At 38.4% G+C, this 23,638-nt stretch overlaps 1 protein-coding gene across 4 annotated transcripts in view; it reads right to left on the bottom strand.

Moving 5' to 3' along the window:
• tacc1 (transforming, acidic coiled-coil containing protein 1) overlaps positions 1-23,638 on the bottom strand; it is a 42,930-nt gene that overhangs the window by 17,660 nt on the left and 1,632 nt on the right. Inside the window, exon 1 of one of the 4 annotated variants that reach the window (XM_073829043.1) lies at positions 13,380-13,563. The exons of 1 other annotated variant lie outside the window; for it this stretch is intronic. In XM_073829043.1, coding sequence (XP_073685144.1) covers positions 13,380-13,444 — 65 coding nt within the window. In that variant the 5' untranslated portion in view covers positions 13,445-13,563. Of the gene's footprint in view, positions 1-2,791; positions 3,389-13,379; positions 13,564-23,638 lie in introns of those variants that run through there. 2 more of the 4 variants (XM_073829041.1, XM_073829042.1) reach the window with 2 other exon arrangements.

Genomic DNA, 23,638 nt, shown 5'->3' with positions numbered 1-23,638 from the left:
TTCAATTGTAATTTTATAAAGCTACGAGAATACTTTTGTGCATAAAAAGGTACCAAGAAAATTAACAAAATAGTGACACAAAATTGTCCATGTGACATCAGTGGTTCACTCAGAACTTTATAAAGCTACGAGAATACTTTTGTGTGCCAAAAGGTACTAAGAACATCACCAAAATAGTCCATGTGACACAAAATAGTCCATGTAACAAAAAATAGTTCATGTGACATCAGTGGTTCAATCGTAATTTTTTGAAGCTACGAGAATACATTTGTGCGCAAAAAGGTACCAAGAACATCAACAAAATCATCCATGTGACAAAAAATAGTCCGTGTGACATTAGTGATTCAATCATAATTTTTATAAAGCTACGAGAATAAATTTGTGCGCAACAAGGTACCAAGAACATTGACAAAATAGTCCATGTGACACAAAAAAGTCCTATTGACTATGTTATTGATGTCCTTACTAACTTTCTTGGCCTTGAACGTGTCAGTTGTATTGTTGTCCATACAGGGTCAGAAAGCTCTCAGATTTCATCGAAAATATCTTAATTTGTGTTATGAAGATGAATGAAGGTTTTACAGGTTTGAAACAACATGAGGGTTAGTAATTAATGACCGAATTTTTATTTTTGGGTGAACTAACCCTTTAACATATGTGACCCTGGACCACAAAACCAGTCATAAGGTTAAATTTTACAAAACTGAGATATATACATCATATGAAAGCTCAATAAATAAGCTTTCTATTGATGTGTGGTTTGTTAGGATAGGACAGTATTTGGCCGAGATACATCTATTTGAAAATCTGGAATCTGAGGGTGCAAAAAAATCAAAATACTGAGAAAATCACCTTTAAAGTTGTCCAAATTAAGTTCTTAACAATGCATATTACTAATCAAAAATTACATTTTGATAGGTTTACAGTAGGAATTTTACAAAAAATCTTAATGTAACATGATCTTTACTTAATTTCCTAATGATTTTTGACATAAAAGAAAAATCAATAATTTTGACCTTTACAATGTATTTTTGGCTATTGCTACAAATAAACCCCAGCGACTTAAGACTGGTTTTGTGGTCCAGGGTCACATATGACCTCTTAGAATCCATTCATTGTAATTAAATAGGAAAAAACACTACAGTTCCCTAAAATTTCTTCTTTTGTAGACATGCAGACAACATTTTAATTTTTGGGTGAACTATCCTTTTCACACTCGCAACAGAGCATAATGCTCATGAGCCTGAGCTGAAAGGGAAGAATTGTTAATTTAGTGTGTGTGTGTGTGTGTGTGCGCGAGTGTGCAAAATCGGTTCCCAAGTCTGGGAGAACTGCCCGGTCTTGTTGCACTAGGCCACCTGCAGTCGCATAATACCGTTAGGGAAGTAATGATTATTAGTCCAGCAAACAAACCCGACAGAAAAGAACACAGAGGAACTTGTGCCATTAACAGGTTTAGTGACAATAAAAGTTTAGCGACAATATCGATTTCATTCTGCTGTTCCCATACACTCTTAAAAATAAAGACTCCAAAGGGGTGTTTTTGCAGTGATGCCATAGAAGAACCATTTTTGGCTCCCCAAAGAACCTTTCAGTGAACAGTTCTTAAAAGAACCATTTTAAAAAATCGAAAGAACCTTTTCTGCATTTGAAAGTTTCCATAGATGTTCAAAGTTCTTCTTGGAACCATTGATGCCAGTAAAGAACCTTTATTTTTAAGAGTGTAAGCCCAAACCACTGAATCGTTGTGTTTTTCATAAAATCCCTCCCTGCACAACTCATGCTGCTTGTACTGACTCACACTGAGCTCCATAGAAATGAGTAGCTCTCTACAGAATGTGTGGGTGGCTTACTGTGTGTTTTTCTAAGTATATTTACAACTTTCATGATCCTGCCACTCTTTTGGGCCATTGTTCAGATCCATGTAGTGATTAATTTGCAGCAGTCTCTAGGCGTTAAGAAAAGAAAAGATTCTTCCAGGAAAGGAATGTTAGCAGACGGCTCAACAACAGCACATAGACAGGATGTCAACAGCACGGCTTAGGGAAAACAAACCAAAACAACTTTTTGCCTAGATGACACATATGAACTAGAGATATACTACATTTTTGCATTCAAGTAAAAAAAAAATAATTTTAGGGTTAAGCTTAAAAAGTTAAACACCAAAGTGGTTTTTTGAAATCTTCAACCCTAAGTATAAGCAATAGCAACATTAATGCTAGTCACAGCATCAACTAATAATGAAGCAGAGTTTAACAAAAGAAAACAGTGCTTGGAAAGACAGCGTTATCTGTGGGCAAGGAAATTAGCCGTGTCACAATTGGGGGGTTGGGAGAGGAGAACGGTTGAATTCTGATCTTTATCTGAGCTCAGGGACACATTAGACTAACAGCTAGACCCTAAGCCATGCACACTTCCTAAGGAAATCCCCCAGTGAAGTTGAAAACACCCACAAACAGACCAAGAACACACATAGAGATGAACAAACATGTGTACACGCCACTTTCCCCAATCGAGACTTGAGCACCAACAGACATCGACATTCAGAGCCTCTGATCTCTGAATGCTTTGATCCATGTGGCTGTCTGCACAGCGTTCACAACAGTTAACACCATCATTTGACTCAAACAGGTGGCTCTGGATGTTGGCCTCCACTGCTTGATCTCAGACCTGTTTCAAGGTAAGGACTTGATTTTAAAAAGCAACACTTATCCCACACTTCCTTTATTAAAAACTTTATATCCCTCCGTAAAACACATCCTCTATGACGTTCACGAGGTTCTAGACTTGCCTGCAGCCATGAGACCTTTCGTCGTCCTCTTGATCTCTTGGCGTAGCCTCTCGTCCCTCTTCCGTGAGGTCTTCGTCGTCCATCCCCAAATCAGTCTCACCTTCTTCCTCGCCTCCTCCTCTGACGGCCGACCAGGTCCATTTGGCCCACTGCACTGGTGACAGCCAAGACATCTTTGACCTCTTGCTGGTGACACGCCAAGCGTCTAAAGGAACACCTTGTGGGCGAATCCAAACAAGTGAGTCAGTCTCCCCTTGCGCTTTTTCTCAGATGTTTTTTTCTCAGTGGCAGGCGATGCTTCACGTGGTCTTGAAGCCGAGCTTCATGTTTTGGTCTTAAAAGTCTAGCTGCTTCCTTCCTCTCACGCGACTGTTTATGTTCTCTCGCGGCTTCCTCTATTTCGGTGCAGCTGAGTAGCAAAGAGTTCGCAGTCTCCTTCTTTCCCTCGCAGAATACCACAGCAAAGATCAGCTGGCTGCCAGATAACTCCCCCGTCCACCCCTCCTTTTCAGGATCAGACTATTGAGAGGAAACTAATGGGGGGAGGAGAATAGAGAGTGCCTGTATCTCTGGTCCAGCTGATTCGGCATCCCCTGTGGTGTAGGAATGGTAGCTTCCTCCCCAAGCAGAACTGCCTCTCTCATGAAAAGCAGAAGAAGGGAACACAAACCGAGGCTGAAGAGAAGGGAGAGGGGGGCTCCGTGGTTTCGGTAGGGAGACTGTGGAATGCAGGGCTGAGCTCCTCCTCTGTCTTTTTTTCATTAACCATCTCTAGCCTTGAGCTTTAGCTCACAACCAGGAAAACCTGTTCTCTTACTTGTCCTTTCACATTGTTACCTGTTTGGAATGCCTTAGCAGATCGCCCAGGGATGTCAGCGCTCCCATGACTAATTTGTACTCAAACCAACATCCTTTTCCAATGGGAACAACGACCACAAAGATCTCTACAGTATATCTATACAAAACTAAGTAATGAGCTTGCCTTGAAAAATAAAACACAAAGGCTTATAACACGGCCTAAGTACTCTCGGTGTGCACATTGCATAATCTTAATCAGGATGATAGAGTGCTTAAGGATTTTGTTGATGGATACTGCACCAAGTATCTTCATTCTGCACCACAACCACATCCTTTGATCACTGTCAACGCTCTAAAAATACAACCCCAGTCAGGCCGTGTTGCTGGTCGTTGCCATCACAAAGTCTACCTACACAACCAGAGCAACAGTTCTGTGACTGAGCTTTGACAAAATGTCCTAAACAATGTTAGTGTGAGTGCAAAGATACCCAACTCAAATCTTTTATAGACCGTGTAAAGCAGATGTCTCTTGAAGGCTCGGGGTAAGTTACATAACTGATCTCCATGGAGAAGATGGGTCATTCCACATCAGAGGTCTGCAGATATTTCAAGCTGAATTCATTCTGTTAGACACAGAAAGAAGAGGAAGACTGCTCGCTAATGCTAATCGTAAGATGAACTCATCTTCTTTCGAGGCTTATTTTTTTTAGAACCATGTTACTTACAGATGAGGTCGAACATTTACATACACCTTGCAGAATCTGAAAAATGCTAATTATTTTACCAAAATAAAAGGGAACATACAAAATGCATATTTTTTATTTAGTACTGACCTGAATAAGATATTTAACATGATAGATCACATATAGTCCACAGAAGAAAATAATAGTTGAATTTATAAAAATGACCCTGTTTAAAAGTTTTCATACACTTGATTCTTAATACCGTGTTTTTACCTGAATGATCCACAGCTGTGTTTTTTGTTTGTTTGTTTGCTTAGTGACAGTTGTTCAGAGTCCCTTGTTTGTCCTGAACAGTTAAACTGCCTGCTGTTCTTCAGAAAAATCCTTCAGGTCTCACAGATTCTTTGGTTTTTTAGCATTTTTGTGTATATGAACCCTTTCCAACAATGTATGATTTTGAGATCCATCTTTTCATGCTGAGGACAGCTGAGGGACTCGCATGCAAGTTCAAACACTCACAGATGCTTCAGAAGGAAACAAATTTGAAGATAAGGGTACATTTATTTAATTGGTCTTCTGGGAAACATGTAAGTATCTTCTGTAGCTTCTGAAGGGCAGTACTAAATTAAAAAAAATATGATATTTAGGCAAAATAAGAAAAATGTACACATCTTCATTCTTTTCAAATGTTTTCACCCCCAGCTCATAATGCATTGTTTTTCCTTCTAGAGCATCAGTGAGCATTTGAACCTTCAGTAATAGTTGCATATGAGTCTCTCAGTTGTCCTCAGTGTGAAAAGATGGATCTCAAAATCATACAATCATTGTTGGAAAGGGTTCAAATACACAAAAATGCTGAAAAACCAAAGAATTTGTGGGACCTGAAGGATTTTTCTGAAGAACATATGGCAGGTTAAGGACAAACAAGGGATGCTTGAACATCACTAAACACACACAAACACAGCTGTGGTTTATTCAGGTAACAACACAGTATTAAGAATCAAGTGTATGTAAACTTTTGAACAGGGTAATTTTTATAAATTCAATTTATTTTCTTTTGTGGACTATATGTCATATCTTTCATGTGAAATATCTTATTCAGGTCAGTACCTAATAAAAAACACCCATTTTGTATGATCCCTTTTATTTTGGTAAAGTAATTAACATTTTGCAGATTCTTTAAGGTCTATATAAACTTTTGAACTCAACTGTACAGTCGTATGTAAATGAGTATCTGATATTTATATGAAGATTTTTTTATTAATGGAAATAAAAGACCACCCGTATACATTATGGAGTGTTTTCTGAGGTTTTAATACCACATGCTCAGGATGTGAGGCTAAGATTCCATTATGCAAGTTGAGGAGAACTGCACGAGGAGGTCTCACATTTCAAACACACGTGGAAAACTTGGCAAGAGACGCCACAGAAGCCGGAATAAAAGAAAACACACAACACAAAAGACAAAACAGGCTTCTCAAAAAAAGAAACGTTCCTCTCTTCCCCCAAAACAATGACTGGGCACACGTCTTTTTCCAGTAATAAGATGCTGAGCAACCCAAACAGACCTTAATATGATGGTTTCTCAGATAATTTTGGGTTCAAGGGAAATGTCTTTAGGGAGTGTGCATCTGTGCTTCTAATTACAGATTCCACATTTGGAGAATTGAACAGATTGAAGTCGTTGAAGCTCTGTGTTTAGATCCACCCAACAGCCTGTGACTGAACCACCATGATTGGAGCTTAAGGAAAGACAAAATTCCCCTGTTTGTCACAAAGGAGAAAGATAAAAAATGTGAGGAATTTCAATCAGTTTGTTCTGGGTTCTGGGTGTAACCTGGGCGGCACAAGGCACTAATTTAGAAAATGAAGGTATAGTGAGTTTTACATTTGTTTACATTGAAGCTCTGCTTTTTGAAAGCCACTTCCACCAAACCCAAAAGTAGCATTTTGAAATCTTGATAACATGCTTGAAAGCCAAGATTGTGTCCATGTGACATCAGTGGTTCAACTGTAATTTTATGAAGCTACAAGAATACTTTTTGTGCAGAAAGAAAACAAAAACAACAACTTTGTTCAACAATTTCTTCTCTTTCGTGTCAGACTTTGACGCACGTTCATGAAAGTACAACACGTCATTTTTTTTCTTTGCACACAAAAAAGTATTCTCGTAGCTTCATAAAATTACGGCAGCACCACATGTCACATGGACTATTTTAATTATGTCCTTACTACCTTTCTGGGTCTTGAACATATCAGTTGCTTTGCAGGGTCAGAAAGCTCTCAGATTTCATCAAAAATATCTTAATTTGTGTTATGTAGATGAACGAAGGTCTAACGGGTTTGCAACAACATGAGGGTGAGTAATTAATAACAGAATTTTCATTTTTGGGTGAACTATCCTTTTAAAGGAGTAGTTCACTTACAGAACAAAAATTTAGAGATAATGTACTCCCCCCCACCCCCCTTGTCATCCAAGATGTTCATGTTTTTCTGTCTTCATTCGTAAGGAAATGATGTTTTTTGAGGAAAACATTTCATGATTTCTCTCCATATAATGGACTTCTATGGTGCCCCCGAGTTTAAACTTCCAAAATGCAGTTTAAATGCAGCTTCAAAAGGCTCTAAACGATCCCAGCCGAGAAAAAAGTGTCCTATCTAGCGAAACGATCAGTTATTTTCTAAAAAAAAAAAAATTTAACCTCGTCTAGCTCTGCGTGAACACTGTGTATTCCGATTCATGACAGAGTATGTCGAAAAATCTAATTTTCTCTTCCAACTTCAAAATTGCTACAGTACTGACCCAGTGTTTACAAAGTGAACATGCAAAGAAGATCAAACACCCTTTACAAAAAAGGTAAAACAGCGATGTAGGGCAATTTTGAAGTTGAAGAGAAGAACATTTTTCGACATACCCTAACTGTCTTGAACCAGAATACACAAAGTTCACGCAGAGCTAGACAAGATGAGCATTTAAGGTTAAAAAGTATATAAACTGTAATTTTTTACACCGTTTTGCTAGACAAGACCCTTCTCTCTCGGCTGGGATCGTTCAGAGCCCTTTGAAGCTGCATTTAAGTTGCATTTTGAAAGTTCAAACTGGGGGGCACCATAGAAGTCCATTATAATTTCTTTACGACTTCAGAAAGAAAGACATGAACATCTTGGATGACAAGGGGGTGAGTATATTATCTGTACATTTTTGTTTTGGAAGTGAACTACTCCTTTAAGGGGAATTTGACTAATCAACACTTGCTATTTTTTGTGCAGGCTATACTTTTATTTTTTGGACACAGCTGCTACGGCCTATGAACTTGTGATGTCAAGCCAGCTTAACACATCATAACAATGATACTCTCAGACAACCTTCAGAGCATCATATTCCTGTGTTCAGTGCCAGGCTCAGCACGAGATCTCGTAAGCTCCCAGCATCCAATCTTGGGTGAGTGTGAATGATGACATCTGCTACTAGGGAGACTTCATTGCATTAGCTAAGACTACATACTCTTAGTTTTCATGTGTGCATCAACACAAAATTATTCAACTGCAGGATTTGAAATATGTTTCGAGAACATTTGAAACAAGTATCATATATGGAAGGATGCCTTTAAGAAGCAATTCCTGACTATTAAAGGAATTGTTAGAGGTGTAAAAGAGAGGTGTGATAATAACAGGCAGCCAGAACTGGACTAAAGCAAATAAGGAAGCAGAGCCATCTTACATAACAAATCTTCACTGATGTGAGAAATAGCAGTATTATGGTCATTTGTATCAGAACAGAGCTCATGCCTCTAGAACAACACATCTTCACACGGCTGCACTCCATTGTCTACTAACTGGAGCCAAAAATAGCTCAATCAGCTAAACAAACACTTTACATTTCCAGAAAAGACTGGAACATGATGGCCAACAGTCACCCCTCTGATACTGATAGGCTTTTTGTGTTACTTAATCTATATAAAGGCATATAGAGATTCAGTCTATTTGTAGACAAGCAATAATCATTGTTATTTTTACTGGAGTCACAAGACGGCGAGAACAGCTGTCCAAAAACAGCACGCATGAGAAAAACCACTCCCTTCAGAGTAATGGTGTATGTCAACATGAGTCCACAAACACACAGTTCAATGTTTACTCCTGGTTTAATACAGGAGATTGTGAGATTTTAATTAGATTGCAATCAAACAGGATCAGTTTGCTACTATATATCCAGTATAAGAGGAACATTAAACAATTTGAATTACTGAAATTCTTTTCAATGGTTAGCCGAACTGTTGGATGATATTAATCAAGTAATAAAGAAGCAAAGACCTTTGAATTGTATAAAATTTTGCAGTGAGTTTGCTCTAGATGAAAGAATTATAAGCCTGTAAACACTGCATAGCAGCTAAAACCAACCTCTTCCCTCATGAGGTGTTAGAGTAAAGTCACGGAGCCACCTTGTGGTGAAAAACTGAACTACTTATAAAACTACAATGAGTGAATTCAATCAGGGGAACTGTATCAACTTCAATCATATATCAACTATCAGCTATATCAACTTCAGACTCCAATCAATGTATGTATGTTTAATGGATAAAATGAATCTTAAAAAATAGTTCTTGTATTAAGATTTTTTTTTTTTGATTTTTAGATAATTTGCCTCATTTTATGTAGATCCATAGTATTAGTTACTACTAGCTAGAATTGTATAGGATTGAAAAAGCACAAAGAATTTAAATAAAGTATGGGTAATGTTTACTCATTTAAAAGTTAAAGTGTCTAAGCAAAAGCTTTGAATCAATAAGGTGCTGAAAAGACAGCACACTGGCCACATCTGCTGGTCAATTGGAGGAACACTAGTAGGCAAAAGTTTTTGAACAGTAAGTTTTTTTTTGCTCACCAAACCTGATTTATACAGCAAAAACAGTAAATTTTTGAAATATTTTTACTATTTAAAATAACTGTTTTCTATTTCCTTTTTTATTTCAAAGCTGTATTTTTAGCGTCATTACAGTCACGTGATCCTTCAGAAATACTGACTTCAAGCTTTTGAATGGTATAGTGTATAATGTTACAAAAGGATCTTTCTGGATCTTTCTATTCATGAAAGAATCCTCCAAAAAAAAGACTCAACCGTTTTAGATATTGATAATAATAATAATAATAATAATTATTATAAATGTTTCTTGAACAGCAAATCAGCATATTAGAATGATTTCTGAAGGATCATATGACACTGAAGACTGAAGTAATGATGCTGAAAATTTTGCTTTGATCACAAGAATAAATTACATTTTAAAATATATTCAAATAGAAAACAGTTATTTTAAGTAGTAAAAGTATTTCAAAATTGTTCTGAGTTTGCTGTACTTCGGATCAATTAAGTGCAGGCTTGGTACAGTGAGAGAAAACATTATTTGACCCCCTGCTGATTTTGTACGTTTGCCCACTGACAAAGAAACGATCCGTCTATAATTTTATAGAAATAGAATAACCACGACAACAACAAAAAAATGCATTTTAAAAAAAGTTAAAAACAAATTTGCATTTTAATGAGTGAAAAAAAGTTTTTGACCCCTTCACAAAACATGAATTAGCAAAACCCTTGTTGGCAATCACAGAGGTTGTTTCTTGTAGTTGGCCACCAGGTTTGCACACATCTCAGGAGTGATTTTGTCCCACTCCTCTTTGCAGATCCTCTCCAAGTCATTAAGGTTTCGAGGCTGACATTTGGCAACTCAAACCTTCAGCTCCCTCCACAGATTTTCTATGGGTTTAAGGTCTGGAGACTGGCTAGGCCACTCCAGGACCTTAATGTGCTTTTTCTTGAGCCACTCCTTTGTTGCCTTGGCCATGTGTTTTGGGTCATTGTCATGCTGGAATACCCATCCACGACCCATTTTCAATGCCCTGGCTGAGGGAAAGAGGTTCTCACCCAAGATTTGATGATACATGGCCCCATCCATCATCCCTTTGATGCGGTGCAGTTGTCTTGTCCCCTTATGCCGAGTTCAGACTGCATGATTTTAGCCCCGATTTTGACTCGCCGACAGGTTTTGAGAAATCGCTGACAAATGCCCGAAATCACAGGCAAATCGGTGCTCGTTCACGTGAGTGACAATCACACAGTGTGAACGATCAAAGACTCGATCTGAGAGAATCGCCGACACCCGTGAGATATTTGGCATGCTAAATATCTGGACCTGTCGGCAATTCAAAATCATGCCGTGTGAAAGGTGATCTGACTGAAAATAACATAGGCGATTACCTACAGCCAATGAGACAGCAACGTCCGGGCCAGCGGGAAGGTGGGGGAGGAGTTACGAAGGTATAGACCACAATATCAACAAGCATAGCTTCGGCTTATTTTCTTTTCGCTACAAATGAGTGCACATGCAATTTATATGACAAGCTTCTTGCGGGCTACCATTTTTTTTTATAATAATCCCAGTCTCACGTGAGAACTTGCATGCCTGACCTCGCGTTGTTTCCATGTCACTTCTGTGTGTGTTTGGTTGTGAGACGTAGTTTGCGGACCGGGATAAAGTTGGCGGCGATTCTTCCTATTGTAAAGTCATGCAGTGTGAAACCCCCTGTTGCCGATCCATTGTGCAGTGTGAACACAGCAGCGACGGAATGCTACCCCAGATAGTTATGCAGTGTGAAAACATCTGTGACGCGATTGCTTTGAAAATCGTGCAGTCTGAACTCGGCATTAGCAGAAAAACACCCCGAAAGCATAGTTTCCACCTCCATGTTTGACAGTGGGGATGGTGTTCTTAGGAACATAGGCAGCATTCCTCCTCCAAACACAGCAAGTTGAATTGATGCCAAAGAGCTCGATTTTGGTCTCATCTGATCACAACACTTTCACCTAGTTCTCCTCTGAATCATTCAGATGTTCATTGGCAAACTTCAGACGAGCCTGTACATGTGCTTTCTTGAGTAGGGGACCTTGCAAGCGCTGCAGGATTTCAGTCCTTCATGGCGTAGTGTGTTACCAATTGTTTTCTTGGTGACTATGGTCCCAGCCTTGAGATCATGGACAAGATCCTCCCTGTGTAATTATGGGCTGATTCCTCATTGTTCTCATGCTCATTGAAACTCCACAAGGTAAGTTCTTGCATGGAGCCCCAGACCGAGGGAGATTGACAGTTATTTAGTGTTTCTTCCATTTGCAAATAATCACACCAACTCTTGTCACCTTCTCACCGAGCTGCTTGGCGATTGTCTTGTAGCCCATTCCAGCCTTGTGTAGGTCTACAGTCTCGTCCCTGACATCCTTGGACAGCTCTTTGGTGTTGGCCATGGTGGAGAGTTTGGAATCTGATTGATTGATTGCTTCTGTGGACAGGTGTCTCTTAAACAGGTAACAAACTGAGATTAGGAGCCCTCCCTTTAAGAGTTAAGAGTGCTTATAATCTCAGCTCATTACCTGTATAAAAGAGACCTGGGAGCCAGAAATCTTGCAGATTGATAGGGGATCAAATACGTATTGCACTCATTAAAATGCAAAGCAAATTATAACTTTTACTTAAAAGCATTTTTTCTGAATTTTTTGTTGTTATTCTGTGTCTCACTGTTAAAGTAAACCTACCGTTAAAATTATAGACTGATCATTTCTTTGTTAGTGGGAAAACGTACAAAATCAGCAGGGGATCAAATAATTTTTACCTCACTGTAAGCAGAAGAGACTTCTTTAAAAAACATTAAATATCTTACTGTTCAAAACTTTTGACTGGTAGTGTATATGCAAGCAGATTTTTATTTAAGGGTCATGCGTTTATATAAAATAATATAATATCATAGCATATATATATAAACATCTTTATTTTGTACTTTTTAATTCATAAAAGTTTTTGGAAGCATCTACGATCTATTTGACATAATCCATCACAATAGAGTAACTCAACACAAGTATGTGATTGTCCATAGACACACAGCCTTAATCACATGCATGAATGCAGAATATCATTTCAGCGCTGACCCTCTGACCCAAAACCCCAAGCAATTCCTCCGCCCCTCGACCCTCACAAAACAAAACAAACATTTATCAGAGGACCTCCTCACTAGCAATACACTTAAAAAGAAAGGAATGCTTGTTTGAACAGACAATTCTGTCTTTCTAAAACTTAAACTGTAATATCACTAACTTCAAAACGACCCAGTTATAAACAACGACTGACAATTTTGACCTGCGCTCTGGGAAAATAGAAACATTGATTAAAGTGTCCTTCTAAGAAGTGCTACCAGCATGGAAGAGCTATTTATAGGGTCTGTGTTTGTACAACAAGCACTGCACAGAATAAAAACCTTGCCATAAACATTCACGCAAGTTTGACCTAATCAGATGCGTCATGTGTCAGATTTTCAGATTCAAATGCAATTTATTAACGAGAATCTCAATGAACTAGGGGTCACATAAGGAGAATTTCCCACTAATGCCACACATTGTCTAGTATAGTGCACTATGACTTGCACTACGAATCTTCAGTGCATTTGAATATGAAAATAAGAAACACAAATTATGCCACGTCAAATCGAGCTCACCAAAGGAAGGAACTTGACATTCAGTATGAGTTAAAGACTTAATCTAACCTTCAAGATGACCAGCTGACGTGTCATTTGTACACCTTTACAACCAGCTACAGATGGTTATGCAATCAGTCATAAAGTTTATGCATGCTCTTTAAAATATAAACAAAGATAATTTCCAAAACCACTCCGTCATGCCATATTATTGCACTCTCACTAAATAAAAGATGTTCAAATAGGCTAGACTGCAAAAAGGCCTGAAACTTGTCAGTGTACGTAAAAGGCGTGGGGTTATTTACACAAGAGCTGGGGTTTGCTTTTCACAAAGCACTGAATTACATAGACAATAATTGAAACATTTCTAAAAAGTCTGATGCTGTTTTATATAAAACCACCAGTGAAAAGACACTTCTTAACCCTTTCAGTTTCCAAAATGCATTTCAATCCAGGAGAAACTTCACCAGCATGATGGCCACACCTTTGCTGTCACAACGTACATCGGGAAGTGTTAGCAAACACTACGCATGACACAATAACACTGTAGTCGTAGAACGTGTGAAATTAAAATATCATACACAAGTCAAACTTACATGCTAATGCTCTTCTGTTTTATGGAGTTTGTCTCATTGCCCTTCTTGCTTTGAGATCCCCCCATGATGTCGGACTGTTTAGAGCTTGCACGACAAACTTCAAGTGTATTTTCAAGATGGTCCTAGCAGGTGTAGTTGGCTCATTCTGGCTCCTGTCCCACAGTAAGAGTCATACAGCCTAATGCTTCAGCAGTGACGGTGCAAAGTGTGTCAGAAATGCTGAAACACTGCTTGTTTCTACTCTGCACGCCCCTCCTACCTCAGCACACACACACTCCTACAGTAGCTACAGTAGCACATGACCTCTAAACACACACACATACACAAGTTGTCAGTCAGACGTGGGACATGCCATGGAATGACAGTAGGGAGGGATACGCATCAGGTTTATCTCATCGTGTTGTGAACGAACCTGCAGTGATGATCTAAGTGATCCTGTTTTTCTGAATAAGCACTGACATGTGAACAAACTTTAGCACTGTTAACAACTCTTTCTTATAGACAAACTAAAAAACGCTGCTGTGATCTCCTGAGACAGACTAATTAAGGTTCAACCTCATATGTGGGTCAAATCTGATTAGCTGGTCTTTTTTTAGACCATATCAAGGTAAAAACGATGTGATATTAATGTTGTAAAACAGGCTTGAGTGCAGATAAGAGTACGAACAGCAGTATGTGTCAGTGGTGATAGGGTTGTTGTTTCTTTTCTAATTTAACTGAAATTGTTGGCATTTACTTGCTCTCGTGTCATTCAACCGCTTTGATTTTCTTTCTTCTGTGGAACACAAAAGAAGATATTTTAAGGAAGGTTTATGTTCTTTTTTCTGTACAAAAGAGGTGGATTGGTTGTCAAGCTCAAGTATCATCTGACTCGTGCATTGAATTGTAAAGCTATATGATAGCTTTCTGTGAGGATCAGATTGAAATGTAAGTCGTAATTTACTGAAAACTAGTTTTTAATGTATGGGGAAAAACAGCAGCTTGGACATTCTGCCTAGCATGTTAGTCACCCTCATGTCGTTCCAAACCTGTAAGACCTTCGTTCATCTTCAGAACACAAAATATGTTTGATGAAATCCAAGCGCTTTCAAACCCTGCATAGACAGCAACGCAACTACCACATTCAAGGCCCAGAAAGGTAGTAAGAACATTGTTAGTAGTAATAGTCCGTGTGACATCAGTGGTTCAACCATAATGTTATTAAGCTATGAGAATACTTTCTGTGTGCAACGAAAACAAAAATAACAAATAGCTTTAACTGAACATCAGCATCTTTCTATTGGTTGACTAAATTGAATAAGGATACAAATGAACAAACATAAAATTACATAACACTTTCTAAACCTAAAAGTACCTGTAAAAAGCATAACAGTACACAAAACTTACAGCTTCAGCTTTAGGCAAACACTCCAGCTGAAGGTTTTCCTCACATATACCTGACACATTTTTGCCTAAATTTGCAGATCTCACATTGCCGCTGAGTGCTAACCCTGAACACTGAACATTTCTGAACTGATCTTGCTTTGAAATACATTTAGATGGCTGGTTTGTCAAAGCAACAGAATGTCTCGGTATTCAAAACGGACCTAAAGATACATGACATTGACACGCATTTTACAATTCCACACGCACAATTTTATGGGGTTCTATTTGTGCCAAAACGTCCTCTTAATCTGTTGTCCTGTCGTCTTTTTCTTTGTCATTTTTACTGTCTTCTTATTGTCATTTTGTTTTGTCATCTTTACTGTGGTCTTGTTCTATTGTCATTAAAGGAGAAGTTCACTTCCAGAACAAATATGTTCATATAATTTACTTGTCATCCAAGATGTTCATGTCTTTCTTTCCTGAATTTATATACTGTTTAACCTCAAATGTTCATCTTGTCTAGCTCTGCATGAACTAATTCCAGGTGTCCAGATCTTATTTTCTCCTCCAACTTCAAAATCGTCCTACATCGCTGTTTTACCTTTTTTTGTAAATGGCGTTTGACCCTCCTTACCCGTTCACTTTGTACACACTGGGTTGGCACTTCTGCAGAGATGTAGGACGATTTTAAAGTTGAAGGAAAAAAAAAAATGAGATAGGAGTTTTTCGACATACCCTAACTGTATTTAACCGGAATACACAGAGTACACACAGAGCTAGACAAGCAGAGCAAGAGAGGTTAAAAAGTGTATAAATTGTCAAAAAAAATGTTTCAGAAAATAACCGATCATTTGCTAGATAAGACCCTTCTTCCTCGGCTGGGATGGTTTACAGCCCTTTGAAGCTGCATTTAAACTGCATTTTGGAAGTTCAAGATCATGGGCACCATAGAAGTCCACTATATGGAGATAATTCCTGAAATGTCTTCCTCAAAAAAAAATCATTTTATCCTGTCATCTGTACTGTCAGGATTTACTGTAAGGACGACAGAATAAGATGACAAAAATAAAATCATATTAGGGATGACAGAACAACACATCAATAAGGACGACAGAATAAGACAACATTAAGGACAACAGAATAAGATGACAGTAAGGACAAAAGAACAAGACAACATTAAGGACAACAGAATAAGAGGACATTAAGGAGGACAGAACAACACAACAGTAAGGATGACAGAATAAGACAACAGTAAGGACAACAGAATAAGATGACATTAAGGAGGACAGAATAATATGACAGTAAGGACAAGAGAACAAGACAACATTAAGGACAACAGAATAAGATGACATTAAGGAGGACAGAACAACACAACAGTAAGGATGACAGAATAAGACAACAGTAAGGACAACAGAACAGGACAAAGACAAATGTATAGTACAAAGCAGTCGACTCATTTTTAACACAAATGGAACCCCATACAATTTGCCCCCATACATTGCGCGGCTGTAACTCAAATGCTCCATGACATTTTAAAATAACGTAGCATCTGCACTACACCTAAACCTACCCGACAGTATGAACAAAATCGAATGTGACATAAAAACGCAATTGCAAGCATGTCGTTTTAGCTGGTTTTTTGATCTCTCATCTTTCATGTGTTCCACAGGATTTATACCCAAGGATTCCACATTCTAAGTCCAACTCGTGCCGGCTGAGCTACTGAGCAAGCTCATTACATCCGGAAAGCGAAACACATGGGAGCTGTAATCATAACTGTGTACGAACATTATTACAAGTGTTCGCTGTTTTACAGCCTCTAGTGTTCATTTCTGTTGGAAACTGCAGTGATATGTAAAAAGTTCCCACAGGTATGTTTTCGTCATGAGATCAGGTAGGCTTAAACAATGTTGTACAAACATGTTGCATTTGGTATCTACCATTACATGCTTTCTAACATCTACAGTCGTGGCCAAAAGTTTTGAGAATGACACAAATATTAGTTTTCACAAAGTTTGCTGCTAAACTGCTTTTAAATCTTTGTTTCAGTTGTTTCTGTGATGTACTGAAATATAATTACCAGCACTTCAAAGGCTTTTATCGACAATTACATGACATTTATGCAAAGAGTCAGTATTTGCAGTGTTGGCCCTTCTTTTTCAGGACCTCTGAAATTCGACTGGGCATGCTCTCAATCAACTTCTGGGCCAAATCCTGACCAATAGCAACCCATTCTTTCATAATCACTTCTTGGAGTTTGTCAGAATTACTGGGTTTTTGTTTGTCCACCCGCCTCTTGAGGATTGACCACAAGTTCTCAATGGGATTAAGATCTGGGGAGTTTCCAGGCCATGGACCCAAAATGTCAACGTTTTGGTCCCCGAGCCACTTAGTTATCACTTTTGCCTTATGGCACGGTGCTCCATCGTGCTGGAAAATGCATTGTTCTTCACCAAACTGTTGTTGGATTGCTGGAAGAAGTTGCTGTTGGAGGGTGTTTTGGTACCATTCTTTATTCATGGCTGTGTTTTTGGGCAAAATTGTGAGTGAGCTCACTCCCTTGGATGAGAAGCAACCCCACACATGAATGGTCTCAGGATGCTTTACTGTTGGCATGACACAGGACTGATGGTAGCGCTCATCTTTTCTTCTCCGGACAAGCCTTTTTCCAGATGCCCCAAACAATCAGAAAGAGGCTTCATCGGAGAATATGACTTTGCCCCAGTCCTCAGCAGTCCATTCACCATACTTTTTGCAGAAGATCAATCTGTCCCTGATGTTTTTTTTGGAGAGAAGTGGCTTCTTTGCTGCCCTTCTTGACACCAGGCCCTCTTCCAAAAGTCTTGGCCTCACGGTGCGTGCAGATGCGCTCACACCTGCCTGCTGCCATTCCTGAGCAAGCTCTGCACTGGTGGCACTCCGATCCCGCAGCTGAATCCTCTTTAGGAGACGATCCTGACGCTTGCTGGACTTTCTTGGACGCCCTGAAGCCTTTTTAACAAGAATTGAACCTCTTTCCTTGAAGTTCTTGATGATCCTAAAAAAATGTTGATTTAGGTGCAATCTTAGTAGCCACAATATCCTTGCCTGTGAAGCCATTTTTATGCAATGCAATGATGGCTGCACACGCTTCTTTGCAGGTCACCATGGTTAACAATGGAAAAACAATGATTTCAAGCCTCACCCTCTTTTTAACATGTCAAGTCATTCCATTCTAACCCAATCAGCCTGACATAATGATCTCCAGCCTTGTGCTCGTCAACATTCTCACCTGAGTTAACAAGACGATTACTGAAATGATCTCAGCAGGTCCTTTAATGACAGCAATGAAATGCAGTGGAAAGTTGTTTTTTTTTCGGGATTAAAGTGCATATTGCAGGTTAAAAAAAATTTGAGATAAACATATATTCGTGAATGAAAATACTATACGAACCGTTAATGCACCATTTGAAAATATTTTACAAGACCTAAGGGCACAAATTTAGAAGACAAAGTGACGGTTTCCTTGACCGCTCTCAAAAACAACTTTTTTTTCCACACCGCGTCATATGACGTCACGAGAGGGAGTCGTTCGCCTAGCTCTGTTGCTATTCAGTAGGAGCAGTCGTGAGTTAGTGTGTTTCGGTAGTTATTTTTAATTTCAATTGATCATCGTCATGGTAAATTATTGTGTTTATGGAGGCTGCACAAACTCCAGCCTGTCAGGACATCGTGTCCACGGGTTTACTTACAATAAAAAGAACGGTACTATCTTCCGTATATGGGTGCGTTTGTGCGGATGAAGTGACGGGCCTATACTAATGCATCTGCTTCGAAAAACGCGTTCACTTTACACTGGAGGATTATCATCCCGGCGATATGATGCAGTTCAACATGAGATGCTGAAGCAAGAACCAAGTGAGGCTCAAAGCCGGTGCAGTTCCTTCGGTGCACACAGCAGCTTCATCGGGTCCGCGGTAAGCCTGTGGTTCGTCAGAAGCCGTCAGAGATGCAGCTCGACGAAAACGTGAACTGCACCGTAAGTCTTGTTTTTCTTCTCATAAATACCAAATCCGTGAACATATTTATTTAAATAATGAGACAACGAGATGTGTATACGTTTTTGTAAAGCACCGTAGCTAGCTTGTAAGCATTAGCAATATCATTTTAAGAACCGTGTAAAAACGGTACCATAGGAGAAGGCATTACTGGTCTGTTATCCTCATTTTGTTAATATTATAATCAAGTCTAGTTACAGCTTGGTCACATTGTTTGCACAGCTAATTTGTAATTTATTGTCATGTGTTGTGTTTATAGGGCTTTGGGAGACATTGCAAGACATGAGGCTGTGTGAAGATCTGAAGCAGAGGAGCCAGCTGTTATTAACCACCTCTAAAATAACACATTAGTGTGATACCTACACTGAAAATATTTTTCTTTCAGTAGTATATGTTTTGTACATCTACATGTATATATTAACAGTTGCAATGTTGTGTTTTAAGTTGGGTATTAACAGTACTATGAAATAATATTTATGATTTATTGCTGTATAAAATAAACTGAATTGAATTAGCCATAAATGCAGATCTGCTTGATATATATGTTGTACACTTCATATAAAAAATGTATACAGTAAGACAATTTGTGTTTGTGATTATTTTTTATTGTTTGAAATGGGGCCATTCAAAACCTTTATAAAGTAATCCTTCCTCTGTAAACTGTCTAATAGCTGACACCACACATGCAGGTAAGGGCTTCCTGATGAATACCAGCAGACAACTTGACTGTATGCTGTCAATATTAATTGTCTTATACCAATGGCATCAAAAAGTTTTACTTTACATGTATTTGTCACCTAAATATAGTCAAACTGTAATTGAGATTACATTTTACTGTCTATTTGTACGTACAAGTATTTAGCTCAGAGTAATAAATGATCTCTGCCATAAACTTACTCATGTCTGCTAGATGTCTATGCCCCTGCCTAAAATGCATTTAAGCTATATGTAGAACCTATTTGATTTCAGACAGCAAGCCTCAAAGCCTAGGTGCAGAGTCAGAGACAGCACATCAAGTTTGGGGGTATTTCCCATATAAGCATATAATAAAACAAAAATGTGTTTATCTCTCTTGCGCGCGCGGTAATAAAACCCCGCTATATCACGTAACGTTAGCGTCGGATATTAATGAGTATGACACGCTTGATCAAGGATCATTCGTTTGTGTTACTGGTAAGTAGAATCAATACTTCTAGATGACAAATGCTATGATTTTGCCCGATTAGATATCGTCAGCTAACACTGATCTCTCACAGACACCTGCCCTGTTCTCCTCACACCACAACTTAATTTGTCTCCTCTGACCGCTGTTCTGTTTAATCCTGGCATGTCCCTGCCCTCTTGGCCACATAGCAGGCTCATATTTGTGTCTGTGGTTCGTCATACAAGTGTAAATAAACATTTTAAATGTTCTCCGCGTCCGAACAGTCATTGCGGTCCATTGTTTTCCTATGGTTTACATTGACCGCTCTCCCTCTCGTTACGTCACTACCGGTTTGCCAGTTTTTCAGATGCGGAAGTAAAATTCTCTCACAAAAACGACTCTAGAAGGCTTAATAGCGTATTTTGAAGTATATTTTAAAGAAAATCTGGTTCCTACATTATTTTTCTATACATCAATTCACCGGAGTCTCTAACCTGCAATATGCACTTTAAGTTCATTTTCATGGCAAAGAAGGACTATGCAATTCATCTGATCACTCTTCATAACATTCTGGAGTATATGCAAATTGCTATTATAAAAACTTAAGCAACAACTTTTCCAATTTCCAATATTTATGTAGTTCTCAAAACTTTTGGCCACGACTGTATAGTACAATATTTGGATGTTTTCAATTATCAAAAAGCCTACACAAGGAAGTGAATAAAAAAAAGTGCATTTTGTTTGAAAAAGTTGTGTAAATGAATTACATTCAAATAAATTATAATAACAAAATATTTTGGCTCTTCATTTGCTCTTATGTCATAATTGTGACCCTGGACCACAAAACCAGTCTTAAGTAGCACTGGTATATTTGTAGCAATAGCCAAAAATACATTGGGTCAAAATGTATGGGTTTTCTTTTGTGCCAAAATCATTAGAATATTAAGTAAAGATAATGTTACATTAAGACAGAGGTTCTCAACTCTGGCCCTCGAGGTCCACTTTCCTGCAGAGCTTACCTCCAACCTTGATCAAACTCACCTGCCTGTAACTTTCTAGTAATGATGAAGAGCTTGATTAGCTTGTTCAGGTGTGTTTGATCAAGGTTGGAGCTAAACTCTGCAGGAAAATGGACCTCGAGGGCCAGAGTTGAGAACTCCTGCATTAAGATATTTAGTAAATTTCCTACCGTAAATATATATAATATTTAGATTTTTTTGCACCCTCAGATTCCAGATTTTCAAATAGTTGTATCTAGGCCAAATATTGTCCTATCCTAACAAACCATACATTAATGGAAAGCTTATTTATTTAATCACAATTACTTTGAGATTTCCTAATAAAGACCAAATCTGTCTATATTAGGCTGTGCACATACAGTATTGCCAGTGAAAGTTTATAGTGAAGGGGTGATGACTAAATCTGATAAAGTCTGCCCTCTTGTGGTGTGGGCGAGCAAATAGGCGCATAGTTGAGCGTATAAAACCAGAAAACAACTCATGAAGAAAAGCTCATTGTAGAGAATCCTTCAAAGCACATGAGGCTGGTAGAACATACTTGAAAAAAAAATCTCAATGTATTCTGCTTCGCTGAGTGAACCCTAAATAACCACATAAAGACATCAGTGTACTTAAACAGTTATTCTGAAAATAAAAACCAAACAAAGCTGAAGAGAATCCACATATGAGACGCAGCATGTGCTTATGTGTGTTTACATAGTTGCCATGCAACAAGCGGAACTAGAGGTCAGGAAGATGACAAACTCTCTTCACTCGGGTCTCGGATGTATCTACGCTCTTTTCGGAGGCACAGCCGCATGAGCAATCTCGGGCTGGGAAACTTCCCTTTGTTGACTCAACATCTTTCCACATCCTTCTTCCACAAACGACGATTACATAGTCCACTGCACACTGTAGGGGTCGAAATCCAAGTATGTGAGCACGATAGTGCTTCACTTTAGATTCACAAGACTAGAACTAAAGATTCACCCTCTGGCATTGTAACTCAACTGACGGCCACAAGACTCCAGATTTCCAAGCAATGTGGAGTGTTTTTAGGTGTGACCTCACCCTTCAGCCTCAAGAAACTTGGAAATGCCAGAAAAAAATAGAAAGCCAAGCCAAGATGACGCAATCCGCATGCAAAGGTTTTGAGCAAGATGGTCACTTAAAGGAATAGTTCACTCAAAAATAAACATTTGCTAAAAATTCTCACCCACAGGCCATCCAATATGTAGATGAGTTTGTTTCCTCTGGAGAAATTTAGCATTACATCACTTGCTCACACTGTAAAAAGTTTTCACCAGATTCAACTAAAATTTTAAGTTAAATCATCTTAAAACTGCAAGTCATTTGAACTTACTACAATAAAATGAGTTGATTTAACTTTTGAGTTGAAATGACTTCAGTTGATTTAACTTAAAATTGTAGGGCAGCTGCTAAACGTAAGTTTTTAAGTCGAAACTGGTGAAAACTTTTTACAGTGCACCAATGGATCCTCTGAAGTGAATGGGTGCCGTCAGAATGAGAGTCCGAACAGCTGATAAAAGCATCACAATAATCCACAAGTAATCTATTATTGTGTGATTCTTGCAATGTTTTTATCAGCTGTTTAGACTCTTATTCTGACGGCACCCATTCACTGCAGAAGATCCATTGGTGAGCAAGTGATATAATGCTAGATTTCTGCAAATTTGTTCCAATGGACAGATTGTGTTTTTTTCTGACAGAACCATTTATTTTACATTTTTGTTAAATATGGATTTCCACATCCTAGTTTCTTAATTCAATCCAGTTAAATCCAGCATTTTAAAAAGGAGCAGCCAACAGTAAGTCTTTACAAACGGGAGCGCCTCTGATTTAAGTTTTCCGAATGCGGGCAGTTTGAGACTTGTATGACTTTCTTTGTATGAGTCTAGAGAGTGAAGCGACCTTTGCGTCGGTGGATAAAGCAGTGACACAATTACATTATTGACTTCAATGCAAAGGTCGATATTTTCAAGTGGTTTACACATGTGACTGACCATGTAATGAGCCCAAATGATGTTCCCTGCTGATCAAATATGATGCGGGTATTTACATTTCTCAGAGATTTCCACGAACTGTGGAACTACCATGTGACTATGAAAGGAACGCAGGACTACAGTAGGATTATAAAATTTGTGCACTGATGTGTGCAAGTCTCGCTAACTAGCTTTTTGGTGAGGGGATCAAATGGCGTAATTGTGAAAACAACAGCACCCTTTTTGGAACACGACGTTATATCCAAGTTTAGATTAGATTCAAAAAGGGTGACTTGAGTTAAGCCTAAAAGACAGGGATAGGTTAAGAAAACAAATATGTTCCCATGGAAGTAGTAAAGCATTCTGAAGTAATATTTTCAGGCTAGGACACAGTGGATGTATGAGAAACAAGAAATAAGAATATAAACAATAAACATTAAACAGCTGGAGACTAAAAGTGACTCCAGAGATGCATGCATATGAATCTCCTTGTACTGATTTAAACATTTCATTAACTTTTAATATTGCACTACCAGTCAAAAGTTTTTGAACAGTACGATTTTTAGTTTTTAACCAAAAAAATGAATTCTGCTCACAAAGCCTGCCTTTATTTGATTCAACGCACAACAAAAACAGTAAAAATGTGAAATATTTTTACTGTTTAAAATAACTGTTCAATTTGAATATATTTTAAAAATGTCATTTATTCCTG

Source organism: Garra rufa, chromosome 23 (genome assembly GCF_049309525.1).
Source record: "Garra rufa chromosome 23, GarRuf1.0, whole genome shotgun sequence".
In the NCBI taxonomy this organism is placed as follows: Eukaryota; Metazoa; Chordata; class Actinopteri; order Cypriniformes; family Cyprinidae; genus Garra; species Garra rufa.
This window is presented reverse-complemented; position numbering and strand designations above follow the sequence as displayed.